Source organism: Xiphophorus hellerii, chromosome 19, assembly GCF_003331165.1.
Source record: "Xiphophorus hellerii strain 12219 chromosome 19, Xiphophorus_hellerii-4.1, whole genome shotgun sequence".
Lineage (NCBI taxonomy): Eukaryota > Metazoa > Chordata > Actinopteri > Cyprinodontiformes > Poeciliidae > Xiphophorus > Xiphophorus hellerii.
The window spans coordinates 4,133,056-4,146,670 of NC_045690.1; the positions used below are offsets into that span (position 1 = coordinate 4,133,056).

A 13,615-nucleotide genomic window follows, 5' to 3' on the forward strand; every position below is an offset into this window, starting at 1 on the left:
CAAAATTTTTTATACAAGTAATCGATTAATCATCAGAATGATTGATTACTAAAATAGTCGTTAGTTACAGAACTTCTGACTAATGAAGTTTATACCCATTATAAATGTATTTAAACTTCCTATTGGAGTTGTAGGTCTAAAAACCTGCTGTTAGTTTTGTATATTTGAATGTTCTCTGTGTCCCAAACTTATTTAATAATCGTTTTTGGAGAACAGATGAACAGGTGTGGAGGTTATCTTATTGATTCAGCCCACAGCGCAGAGACCCACCCACTCTCCCCTCCTCTGTCACTCGCTTTTGTTGTGGTTTCTGTCGATGGTTTGGCCCACAGAGCCAGCCCTTGCTGGCCCTGCTGCCATGGCAACCAGGAAATACTCACCGCCGTCAAAGTAGTAGTAGTGTCCGCGAGAGAGTGGGGCAGAGATCGGAGCAGAACGTGGGGAGCGGGAGTCTAGACGGACCACAGCAGCAGAAGGGATCGATTTCCACATTTGGCTGTGCTGAACCTCGTCCTCCTGCAGGTTTGTCACTAAACTGTTTGCTGCAGTTAAATCAGAGGGTAATTTGTGTAAAAATGTGTAGCTGCTGAACAATGTTTTGAAAACAATGTGCTGTTTTGGGATTTAGAATAGATGTGTGGTGAGAGTTTATTAATATTTCCCTTTAATAAATGGACGTCGTTCAGAAATGGCTGCCAGCACTGCCGCGCCGGTCAAAAACGTGGTGGTGTTCAGGAATGGAGACCCCTTCTTCGGCGGACGCAGGTTTGTGGTCAACCAGCGTCAGTTGGCCACCATGGAGGTCTTTCTGAACGAGGTGACCCAGAGCATCGGCGCCCCGCTGGCTGTCAGGACCTTGTACACCCCAAGGCAGGGCCACAGGGTCTCAGGCCTCCAGGACCTCCAGACGGGAGCGCAGTACGTCGCTGCCGGCTTCGAGAGGTTCAAGAAACTGGAGTGAGTACAAAAAACATTTCTATCAGAGAACTTTCTGATTCTTAATCTCCCAGAGAACATCACTATGTTCTGTTTTGTTACAGCTATCTGCATGCAGGGTTAAAAAAGCAGCCTGGGGTTCGTAATGAAGCACAGGTAGGCTTGTCATTTCTAATGTGGCCTCCTGCACTATCCATCATTCATTAACAACACTCTAACTAAGGGGATTGCAGCACAAGACAAGTAAAGTATTGAACACATTAACCTTTTCCATCCTGTTGATAAGATGAAGCTAATACAAAGAAACTCATACGGGTGGTAAAATCACTCAGAAATAAAGTTCAAGGGGAAAAAATTCTCATTTTGCACATTTTTACACTTTTATTTCGGTTTCCATGTCCTCTAAAAACAGCCCAAGAATTTTAAAAACACCTTGCAACTATTGTTTGGCAATAAGTTAATCTGTTTTGGTTTCAGGAAAATGAGCTGCCGTTTCAAAAACCTCCAGAATGTAACGTCACAAATCAGCAGCCACTGTCTCGTTACCTAGTAACCCCAGCGTAACTCCGCCTGTTACTTAGCAACCCAAGCTGAGCTCCAGCATGTTTGGTCAGCTGGTTTTCAATGGCTGCTGGAAAGGACAAGTATTTTTGTTGTTGACTTGCTGCATTCTTGTTGATTGTGCACGAGGCTCCACGTTTGCTTTTCAACGATGCACGGTTGTATAATTGTGCATCTGTTTGCAGCCATTGTCACGTGCGAGTGTAAACGTTGGTTTGGAGGGGCGAGGCCTTTTGTCACTTTATTTGGATTTAAAGTTAATTAAGGTTCATTATGAACTGAGCAGACTAAAATCTCATTATCTAAGAATAATTTTGTGCAAAAAGTGTAATGGACATGTTTTGTGTAGACCATAGATCTATCCTAACCTATTCAAGGAAGCATTATAGGTCCCCTTTAAGAGAGCTAAAGTGGAATGGTACATAGGGAAATTATTAAAGACACTTTGTGAAAATATGTTACTGTTTTTAAATCCCAAAGGTTTTTGAGATCTTCAGTTCTTCTCATATATTTTCAATTGGATTGAAATCAGAGTTTAAATGGGTCATTACAGCTTCTTTATGTTCTTATTACTGTGAAACTAACCGAGAGTTTTCTTGGCTGTTCGCTTTGGATCTTTGTCTGCTTTGTCAAGAATGTCATGGCACATTTCTCCTTTTCTTACATGAGTCCTGCCTAATTACCATATGTTGAAAACAAAAAACACTTTTAGTGTTTTTATGTCATTCCTTCGACAAACATGGTGTGTACGATGACATCCAAGCAGAATATATTCTCCCAGTTGTTTAATGATGTGTCCAAATGTTTTGCAGCAAACTTTAACCAAACCTGAGCTTTTTCTTCATCAGTGGAGTCTTGTGCAGCGAGCCATATTTGTTTCAATTTCTTTGTTTACTTCAACTGCTTGAGTTGTTACTAACCTCTGCTGCAAAAATGTCTTATAAAAACTCTATTATAAATATGTTGATTGGGGAAAAATGTTGATTCCTTCAGCACTTATGTTGCCTACTGTGTCTAAAAACTAGATAAATCAAATATGAAAGTAACTTTAATGTGTTCAGTTACTGAGATAAGCTCTTATTTGCCTATCAGTTATAAATGGGTCAGCCTTTTGTGACCAGTAAGTTCGTCAGTAAGAAGAGAAACTCTTGTGTTTTGTTGCTTGTTTGTATTCTGAGCAGCTTCTTTGCTGTTGGTCGTAATCTGTTGGTGTTTTGTGAAAACCATAAAACATTCAGGAATAAATGTGTGACTCTTTCATTTGGATTTTTAACCAGAGTCAGTGGGTTTTAAAGTCTTACATGCCAGTGTTGTGGTTACCGTGGAGACGTGTAATAAACGTGTGTGTGTTCATTTAATCCGCTTCTCACACAATCCTATCAGGGCCATGTGCGAGTCCAGGCAGGCTTGGTGTGATGGTCAGACTGGGCGTAAATTAATAAAACGAGTGCGACCTCACAGAGGATTAAATACAGAACGGCTTCTTTGTTCTGATATCAGCCACATATTTGCGTCTGATTGCTTTTATGTGAAAGATCTTTGAGAGGATAACTCAAATCAGAGACGGTAGGTAAATATGCCATCTAAGGACGGTTAGAGCGAGCGTAGTTTCCATGGCTGCCGCACTTGAGTTTACATGAGCAGAATATCTAAGGAGTCATTATGCGTTTGTGGAAAGTGAGTTTGCTGGGATGGATATGGATCTGGAGAATGGAGACGGTGTAAATGCAATGAGTGGTGTTTAAATTGGTCAGACTGTGATGTTCTGCATTTGATTTTCTAAATATCGCCTCCAGGTAAAAGTCATCCAGAGGCCCAACATTTCAGCCAAATGGAGGAAGTTTATTCCTGTTCCTTGCATTATACAGTATGTTTGACAAATCTTTTATACTCATTTAACATTTTTCCTATTTTCTTATCTGACGATCACAAAATTAAAAATAGTTTATTGGGATTTTATGTGAAAGGCACAAAAATAGTTCATAAATATTCAGTGGCAAAGAAAACAGTAAATGTTTTTAAAAGTTTTTTTTTCAAATAAAAACTGAAAAGTGTGGTGTGCATTTGCATCCAGCTTTTCTGAGTTAAAACTTTATTTTAAAGGAGAACATCTGTTTTTCAGACCCACAATAACAATTTTTTTACTTTGGAATATTTCATGTTGAAACTCTGATTCCCCACACCATGATACTGCCACCACCATGTTTCCTTTTTTTGGACGATGGATTGAACAGACTTAATTCATATTTGAAAATTATTTAAAAAAATGAATGGATTAATTAAAATTAAGATGTAAAATAAAAATCTTTGTCAACCAGTGATGTGAAGAAACAAAATTTTGGAGTTTACCTGCAGAGAAGAAGTTTTTTTGTACTTAATCACTGATATAGTATATAATTTGACTCTTATTTTAAAATAAATTGAGTTTAGTATCTTATCAAATGGCCACATTTTTCACTGGAAACTTTTCAAAATGTATTCCTCTCTTTTTAACGTCTCTGCTCAGTGTATTCCGTAATGGAGATCTTCTGTGTCCACCTTTCCGGTTCATCATTCCTCGGAGTTTGCAGCAGGACCTGGATCAGATCCTGAGTCTGATCACCGAGAAAGTCAGCTTACGGACTGGAGCGGTGCGCAGGTCAGACGGAGCACAACACGCAGTCCTCCGAATGCAAACATAAATAGAACAGAAGTAGAAAATTTCTGGCAAAAAATCTCTGAAATTTTCTAGAAAAAAAATGGGAATTTCTGAGTTTGAAAAGTTTAAAATTGTTTACTTTTGAAACTCAAAAATTTCCAAAATTTTTTACATTTTTCTAGAATATTTCTGAGATTCATTTCAGAATTTTTCTGGGGTTTTTTCCTCGAAAATTTTAGACTTATCAAACTCAGAAATTTCCCTATGTTTTTCCCCAAAATCTCTGAGGTTACTCATCATTTCTGAGTTTTTTCTAGCAAATTCTCAGCTTTTCAAACTCAGAAGTGTTCTTGGTTTTTTCCAGAAAATTTCTGAAATTAATCTTTAAAATGTATATTTTTTGTATCAAATTATTAACCTTTCATCGTCAGAATTTTCCTTGATTTATTTCTATTATATTTTGGAAATTAATCTTAAAATTTTGAATTTTTTCTAGCAAATTCTTGACTTTTCATATTCAGAAATTTTCTTGTTTTTTTCCCTGGAAAATTATGAGATTTTTTGCAGAAATGTATTCCTTTTTTTACCACTTACAATGGCCGCAGTACTCCGGGATTTGGTGGCGTTTCTTTGCAGGCTGTGCTCTCTGGATGGAGTCTCCGTTTCCTCGGCTGGGGAGTTGCAGACCGGCCGCTGCTACGTTGCTGTCGGAACCGAAAGGTTCAAGAAACTTCCATATGTGGAGCTGCTGGTTTCAAAAGCTGCCGAGAGGTAATTCACATCATCTGTATGTGTCTAGAGATGATTTATGCTTGTTTCATTCCACCATAAAGCATCGGAAAACTGGAAAACTAACCAATAATAATGATCAAGTCTTCCTTTTTGTTGTTTTTAGACATTATCCTGAGAAGAGGAAACTACTGAGGAGAACACAGGTTAAAAAAAAAATCACCTTTGATGTTTAATTAGTTGCCTTATTTTATTATGAATGATTAACACTTAATAGAAGAGTACAGCCTACAGTGATGTGTGTGAAAAGTATGACGGCGTATTGGTAGATATCAGTAGATTTAAAAAATACTCTAAAATTTTTAGATTAAAAACAGAAAATTTCTAGAAATAACACGAAAATGTCAGATTTTGAAAAGGCAAACATTTTTAAAGAAAATTGTAGAAATTTTTTAAAACAAAAAAAAGTTTAAAAAGTAAATTTTAAAAAATTAAATTAATAGAAAAAATAAGGACATTTTTGAGTTTGAAAAGTTGAATGTTTTTTCCTTCAAACTCAGAAATGTCCATGTTTTTTTCTAGAACATTTCTGAGATTAAACTCAAATTTGAGTATTTTGGTGGAAATTTACTCCTACTTTTTTCTATTTAATGGCCCTACTACACTGTCACAGAAAAAAGGCATTAGTTATAAAACATAAAGCAGAATAGTAGATGACATCAAGTTTCTGTAGACATGTGTAGGTAAATTGTGAATATTTGTCGGTCAAATAATTGTTTTTCTCTCAGAACAGAAAAGCAGGAAGCGGTCCCGAAGACCGGTACAGTGACTCAGCTCTCCTCAACTCCCCAGAGGTAGTTCAAACTTAATTCAACTCAAAAACACAACTGATCCAAGAGGAAAATTAAATGTTGCTGTAACTTGTATTAATTCAAGAAATAAAGTTATAAAATAAGGAGAAGCTCTCCCTGTCTCATTGGCGTCCCACCTGATGCTGTGACTGCTTTTTAGTTAGTTTAACAAAAGATTCAGAGAGAAACTTCAGGTGTAAATCTGTATATTTGTATCAAAATGCATATTGAACTGTAAGCCATGACTTTCAGTCCGATGGCCGGAGGGTGAAGTCAACAGGAGATGAAGCTGCAGCTCTTCAGGCGTCGCAGCAGCTGAGCAGGAGAGAGAGAGCAGACGAGGCGTCCGGATACTTCGCCCGGCCTGTCAAAGTTCGCAAGAACAGAACGCAAAGCAGACCGCTGCTCCCTGATGGACCTGGTTAGGAAATCTGACCCAAGCCCCTCGGAACATTTTACCACGTTGTCGCATTGAAACATCACAGCAAATGTAAAAGACAAAATTAACATGCAACACTGCAAAAACACAAAAGTATTTTTGGTCTAGTTTCTATTGCAAATATCTAACTACACTTAAAATAAGACAAAACTAACTTACAAATAACTATTCAGCAAGATATAGGAGCTAAATAGAACTGGAACCTAACTGGAACAATGCATTTTCTGAAAGTTTAAGCAATCAGTCATGTTTATTTGTGTAGCGCATTTCAGCAACAAGGTATTTCAAAGTGCTTTACATTATAAAAACACAAAAATACAAAGTCATAAAACACAAGTTAACAATTGAAACTTTACATTTAATAAAAACATTTGTTCAGTGTTTCATTTATTATGGTCAATGCAGAATTATTCACTTAATTAAAAATATGTAACTAACAGAAGCCTTTATTGAGAAATTCTATTATATATATATTTGTTACAGGTAAGCCAGGTGTGCTCAAAGGAGAGGATAGGACAAATAGAGAGGAGGCTCAAGGTGCAGAGGAGGTGCAGGAGGACGAGAATACGGCTACGGAGCTGCCTGTTGATCAGGTTAGCATTCATGTTTCATTACTTCAAAATACTGTCTGAATTACAGTGAAATAAAACTCATGAAACTCAGTTTCTGCTACCTGAAAGGCAGCAAGGTGTTTAATGGCCATTATAGATAGGAAAAAATGAGAGGGGCAAATTTCGCCAAAATAAATCTGACATTTTGAGATTAGTCTCAGTAATTTTCTAGAAAAAAAACAAGGACATTTCTAGCTTGAACGGTTGAAAGTTTACTAGAAATAAACTCAGAAATTTTGAGCTTAATCTAATCACAGGTTTTCTAGAAAGAAATTGGACATTTCTGAGCTTGAAAAGTCAAACATTTGCTAGAAAAAGTTAGAAATTTTCAGATTTATCTCAGACATTTCAGAACTTCAGAACTAGAAAAAAACCCCTGAAATTTTGAGGATAATCAAAAGAGCTTGAAAAGTTGAAAATTTACTGGAATTTTTTTTTTTTATTCTCAAGAAAATCTTTGACTTTTGGAAATTTTCTGAGTTCCAAAAGTTGAAAATGTCCTGAAATTTCTAAGATTTTCCAGAAAATTTCAGAGATCAATCTGAGAATTTCTCAGTTTTCCAGCATTTTTTTTTACTCTTCCCACTCAAACATTTTCTTGTTTTTTTTTCTAGGGCATATTTTGGTGTAAATTTACTCCTTTTTACCCATTTGCAATGGCTCTGATATGGCCACATTAAAAAAGACATAAGCCAGAGGTTTGGATAAAATTTGAATCCGATTCTCATTGTTTCCCTAAAGAGAGTTGCAGAAATAGTTGAAGATGAAGACTTAAGCAACACGGAGGATCCGGTGCAGAACTCTCCACAGGTGGGCACCGTTTTATCGTAATAAATAAAAAGTAAAGGGAAATAACTCTTTGTTCAATGTGATTACAGAGCACCTAATCCCAGGTTTTCTGGCCAGACTGTATCTATTTATTTACTGTTAAAAGAACAATGCAAGTATGTTTCTCTAACTAAAAAACATCAATCTCCCTGAAGAGACATGCAGAAAAGAGAGAGCAGCACAAGCATCAACAGGAACCCAGTGGAAAGCAGGTAGAGTGAGAGAGTGGGTGTTTATATTACCAAATGAATCCTATTTGACTGGGTCACTGTGATTTTTATGCATAAATAATTTATTTGTGTATGAAAGGTGAAAGCATCTGAACAGAAGCAGGAGTCAGCAGCTCAGATCCTGGTATAAACACCCACACATCAGTCTGTCTGTAACGAGACAAGGGACAGTAAATTTCCACTAAAAAACTCTGAAATTTGGACATTAAACTCAGAAATTTTCAGGAAAAAATAAGGACATTGTCTGAGCTCAAAAAGTCGTACATTTGTGAGAAAAACAGAAATTGAGATTAATTTAAAATATTTTAGAAAAAAAATCTTTCTTTTTAATATTAGAGTTTTTTCAAAGTTGTCAATAAAATAAACAAACACAAAAATTGAGATTTCACATATTTAAAAAGAAAAAATAGAAAGGTTTTTCTGAAAATTTGTGAAATTCATAAAAATTTTAAAAAATATATTTTTGGATCTCAGAAATTTTCCAAGTTTTTTTTTAATATATGAAATTAATCTCATTTTTTGAGTTTATGAATTTAGAATTTACACATTTTTCTTGATAATTTCTGGAATTAATCTAAAGATTTCTCACAAATTAACTTTTCAACCTCAAAGAAATTCTGAGTTTTGTCTTGAAGCTTCCTGAAATTCCTGAGTTTCTTTGCAAAAATGTACTCTTACTTGGGAAAACAAGATCTACAGTGGTCCTAGGGCAGCGTTGTAGAAAACTCATCACAGGTTTCTGTTTTTGTGTTTAGAAAGAGGCTGAACTGAAACCGAAATCGTCATCGTCCCACTCAGAGGGGAAGATCAGGGAAGAGCAGGCAAGTCTGCCGACTTCACATCTATAAGATCCTGGAGAAACTTTGCTTTTCTACTGATTTTAATGCTTTCCTGTGACAGAAGAGCCTGCAGGAGCTTAATGCCATCTCTGACGAAATGAGTACTATCTAAACTGTGATACTGAGAAAAGTAAGGTTTGTTTGTATTTTGTCTTTTTTTAATCATAAGACATAAATGGGAATCAAAATCCAACAAATCTAAAAAAACAAAAACCTTCTGTAAGTGAGATTATTAAATCTGTTCATCCTGTTTAAAAGGAGTAACTCTGTAGACATTAAGTGTTGAAATCTGCAGGGACCAACATTCAGCCCTGCATCTTAATTTAACACAAAATAATCCAATATGAGCTGCTCTGTCAACCGAAAACCCATTAATGCACAAGAACATGCAAATGTGAACAAATTTTTTTATATATGCCATTGTTGTTCACTCTTCTTCATTCAAAGCAAATATTCTAGAATTTCTCAAATTTTCCACCCTTGAAATATAATTTTTTACAGAATAAAGTCTGTATTTTTTTTTCTGGTTTTTTTGTTTTCACGTTTGGCAGTAAGTAGAGAGCATCATGTCTGAAGTAAAGTCAATGAAAAGTCATAGAAAGTGATTTTTTTTCCCATCCAATGTATGAAAATTGTTAGTTCAATACATGAGAAAATATTTTTTTTGTTTGAATCAAATAAAAATGAGGTGTGCTTGACTGAGGAAGCAGTTTCTGTCAAAGTAGTTTAGTACTAAAATATATGACATTTAAAATGACAGTCATTTGTGTCTTAAATCCATGAAATAATGTAATAAAAGTTGATATTCTTTTGTATGTCAGCTGTCCTTTTAATGTAACATTTCTTATAAAGTCAACTCAGCAATTAAAAAAATAAAGGCTACTTGGTCATGTTTATGTATAAAAGTCTGGTATTTAGTCAAAAATAAATATGGAGTGAATTGTTTTATTTTAATTTAAAACAAAGTAAATGAGATTCACTAAATTCTAATCTTAACCCTTCATTTGAAAATAGGTTATCGGAAATATTTGCATAAATAAGAATGAACCAATTGGTAATTACACCAAAATATTTTAATAATTTATGCCACACAAAATCAGAGAAACCAACAGGAAATCCACAGAAATTCAGAAGAGACTGGAGAACATTTAGAGAATTATCAGCTGGTTTTATTAGTGTTTCTTTACCCCGACTTTGGAAAAGAGGAAATAATTTAGTTAAAGCAGGGCGTGACGTATCAAAGGTCATTTTCAAACAGTTTTGTCGTCTCCCACAGAAGTAAAATCTAAAAATCTTTTTCTATGTGAGCTCCATAAATCCAGTCCAGTTCTGGAGTGAACCCGCCTCCTCTTCCTCCTTTTGAAGTCCAACGTGAGTAAATCTGGAAGAGATTGTTCTTCTGAGACGTTTTCTGCCTCCAGTCCTCCTACAGATGCAGCTTTGCTTTTCGTTTCTTCAACAACTGCTTTAATCTTGATCTCCATCAGAGCTGAGGCTGGCTCTCGTTCTGTCTGTCAGTATCTTTGGCTTCGATGGAGCTTATAACGCACAGAGTGACGCCTGTCATAGTGAGGAACATTCCCACAACGGCCCCTGCAGAATCAAGTGGAGGAAAAACATTTTTACTGACGCATGAAGACCGAAAACGGTGAATAATAGATGCTGCAAAGGATGGAGCAGAACATATGACTCACGTTTGCCTCCAAACTCTTCCCCCAGCAGCTTTCCCGTCAGCAGAGTGCAAAGGAAGGTGAGAGAGTTCGCCACAGGAACAGCAAGAGACAAATCTGGATAGAAGAAGCTCCGATTTATTGAGCTGTATTTGTTTGGCCGCATATTAGGGCCATTCTACATGCAAAAAAACTAAAAGAGGAGGAAATGTCCACTTAAAATCTCAAAAAAAAAAAATGCATGGAAATTTATTGTTTTGCTAGAATTTTTTTTTATTATTATTTTATTATGATCAATTTTCTATAAAAAACATGGAGATAATAATAAAAAAAACAGTTTGAAAAGTAGAAAATTTGCAAGAAAAAAACCTCAGAATTTCTCTAAATAAATCTTGGAAATTTCTGAGTTTGAAAAGTCAAAAATTGGTGAGAAAAGAAAATCATCATTTGAGATTTATCGAATAAAAATGTGAAGAAAAAAATATGGAGAAATTTCTCATTTGGAAAAGTTAAAATTTGGATAGAAAAAAAAAATTATATTTTAAGATTAATTTCAGAAATTGTCTAGAAAATTCTGGGTTTCAAAAGTAAAATATTTGCTTGAAAAAATATATTTTAAAAATAAAATAATCTCAGAAAAGTTTCCAGGAAAAACTAGAAAATTCTGAGTTTGAAAAGTCGGGAAAATAATTTTCCAGAAAAGACGTGGACATTTTTGAGTTTTTCTAAAACATATTAAACTTTTCAAACTCAGAAATGTCATTTTTTTAAATAGAAGATTTCTGAGATAAATCTTAAAGTTTCTGAGTTTTTTTCTAGCAAATTTCAGAGATTTCTTTTGCCATAAATTTCCTCTCTTTTTTAAATAAATGTAAAACAGCCTTTATGCGGTTGTATACATGAGACATCAGTTATATATCCTCTGAATTGTTGCTTACCAGTTGTTGACAGTGTATAGAAATAAACCAGAGAACCACTCTGGTTTATTAGAAATGGGACCAAATACTAAAAAAAATATATATAAAATAAAAGGTTCAGCAAATAATAATAAAGATTTCAATTAAACAGAAAGTATTTCAGAGTTTTACACATACCTTTATGTTTAGAAGAAGAAACTTGATTTCAGCGAGCAGCTGAAAGACTCGGTTGGTTTCCGTCACTTTTTCTATCCCCTCTGAACCTTTTTTCAGGAAAGGGTTTGTGCAGCCCCACAGCAGCGACACCAGCACCAAACCCAGCACCTCGGCTTCAAACACACAACACAGTTACATCTCAATATCACAGTTTACTTCATTATCACACAGCTGCTGCTTCACATCAAAAAATACTCTGCAGTTCAATGAAAATGGAGCTAAAATGAAAGAAGCATCTGCTACTTAAGTCAAACCTGCACAGAATTATATTTCACTATGGCAGACTAAGTAAAATATTGCTTTTAAGCTTCATAAATAATGAGAAAGCTAAAAGCAACAAAACTAAAATGGCTCTTTTTATGTTTTTTGCAAACCGAAGGAAGTTTTCACAACAATTTCCCTTTTTCTGTTTTCAAAAACAAAACATACAACCGTGTATTGAATTAAAAAAATAAATAAGTGAAATTAAAAACTATCTGAGTTTTGGAAATTATGTGGTTCGTGTTGAACAAAAACTTCAAAATGAGCTTTTTTGAGTTTTTATAAACTTTCTTTCACCAAGACTGTTTCGTGGAGTAATTTTTGTCGAGATTTAAAAATTACAAAATGTAAAAACGGTCATGGCTACGAAGCAATTTAACACACATTTAACCTTTAGACATTTTAAAATAGAGCGAATCAAAGCCAGATTCGTTAGAAATAGTGAAATAGCCTTTTAGTCAAAAACCGGCTGGGATGCTAACTTCAGCGTCAGAAACAAGAGGAAGTTAGCAACTCGCTACACCTGATGGAGCTAAGCTACTTCCTAAGCATCGTCTGTGTTAGCCTTCCAGCCAGCTAAAAAGAAAGTTGAACGTTTGAATAAACTCAAATCCAATGTCAATTATAAAGATGGCTAATAGTATTTTAAAACATTAACAATCGAACCGATTCCACTCACCTACGGTCACCATTGTCACGTCAACTGCATCTTAGTCGCCTAAAAGTTGCGTTCAAGATCACTCTGGTTGGTTCGTTAATAATTTTAAACCAACCGGACATTTATTTATTTATTTATTTATTTATTTATATTCTCGCGTAGCCTGTGTATGGTATTTTAATTAAAAAATATAAAACCAGTTGAAATACTGTATCAATTTCACGTCAGCCTTTATTTTTATTGCACTAAATACCATTTAGCTATTTTGTTAACTTGTACCCGTGAATGTACCATTCGTTCTTAGTCCTTCCACAAGAGGGCGCAGGAACTCCGAAACAATCGTTTGATGAATACATTTGTCCTCTTGCAGCTCACTTTGAGCGCTAAACATGACATTTTTAAGGGTCAGGTCATCCAAAATTGTTTCTTTGTAGATGTGAGGATAATAAGGGAATTGATTTCTAGCCATTTTGTCTAGCTTTTGGTGGCACACTTGGAAATTAATGAGTCTTGTGAAATCCAATAATTAAATTGCACAATAATCACAGCAATATTTGCATTTGAATAAAGCAGTACATTCATTCATTTGTTGACCAGCAAAGTTAAAATTAGCCAAATTATCTATGCAGATGCCAAACAGCCTGTTCTGCTAATCACTCTTGATATTATTTATTGAGTCACATAACTGACATGTAAACAATCCAATGTATATATATTCTTATTCATTCATTCATTCATTCATTCATTCATTCATTCATTCATACATACATGCCTATGAGATTTGTTTGCCACCTTAAAAGTATGTTTTGAAAGTAACAACCTTTAGGTAGGTACTTCTTTATTAAGAGCACATTTCTCTTTTAGAGATATTTATTTTTATCGGTCTAATTTAATATTCTTATCCTAAATGCCATGTTTTTATTAGCAGTTGAGAAGAAAATCATTATAATTAATAAAAAATGAAGTCTTGAAAATATTGTTCTGTGTGATTAATCTGTTTCACTTAAGGAACTGAGTCACTAAAACCTATTAACTTTTCAATAATATTCTAATTTATTAAATTTGACTGTGTATTATAGAACTGATTTTGTAGCTGTTTCTTGAAGGAAAGTCTAATTTTGGGATATTTTCTGATTACTGAGCAACATTAAAGGGATTCAGCCTTATTCTACTCCATCTATTATTTATCTACAGAGTGCATCACAAGGCTTTCTGGAAAAATGAAAGTCAG

General features: G+C 34.8%; 2 protein-coding genes across 3 annotated transcripts; one reads left to right on the forward strand and one right to left on the reverse strand.

Annotated features, from left to right (window-relative positions):
- Nucleotides 1-137: 137 nt before the first annotated feature.
- dcdc2b (doublecortin domain containing 2B) lies at nt 138-9,477 on the forward strand. 2 transcript variants are annotated; one of them, XM_032548205.1, is made up of 14 exons: nt 139-522; nt 687-957; nt 1,041-1,092; nt 3,294-3,364; nt 4,004-4,135; nt 4,772-4,906; nt 5,031-5,070; nt 5,653-5,718; nt 5,968-6,136; nt 6,638-6,747; nt 7,507-7,575; nt 7,749-7,805; nt 7,903-7,947; nt 8,579-9,477. In XM_032548205.1, the coding sequence occupies exons 2-14, from the start codon at nt 689-691 to the stop codon at nt 8,669-8,671; spliced, it is 1,308 nt and encodes a 435-aa protein (XP_032404096.1). In that variant the 5' UTR covers nt 139-522; nt 687-688; the 3' UTR covers nt 8,672-9,477. The 2 variants fall into 2 exon arrangements, with proteins under 2 accessions (XP_032404097.1, XP_032404096.1); XM_032548206.1 differs by lacking the exon at nt 7,903-7,947 and having other exon boundaries at nt 138-522.
- A 240-nt stretch (nt 9,478-9,717) lies between these two features.
- tmem234 (transmembrane protein 234) lies at nt 9,718-12,519 on the reverse strand. Its single transcript, XM_032548207.1, has 5 exons — nt 12,406-12,519; nt 11,427-11,578; nt 11,271-11,337; nt 10,357-10,449; nt 9,718-10,255 (listed from the first exon to the last, which is right to left on the reverse strand). Exons 1-5 carry the CDS (start codon nt 12,416-12,418, stop codon nt 10,146-10,148), a joined length of 435 nt encoding a protein of 144 aa, XP_032404098.1. The 5' UTR covers nt 12,419-12,519; the 3' UTR covers nt 9,718-10,145.
- Between the last annotated feature and the right edge of the window lie 1,096 nt (nt 12,520-13,615).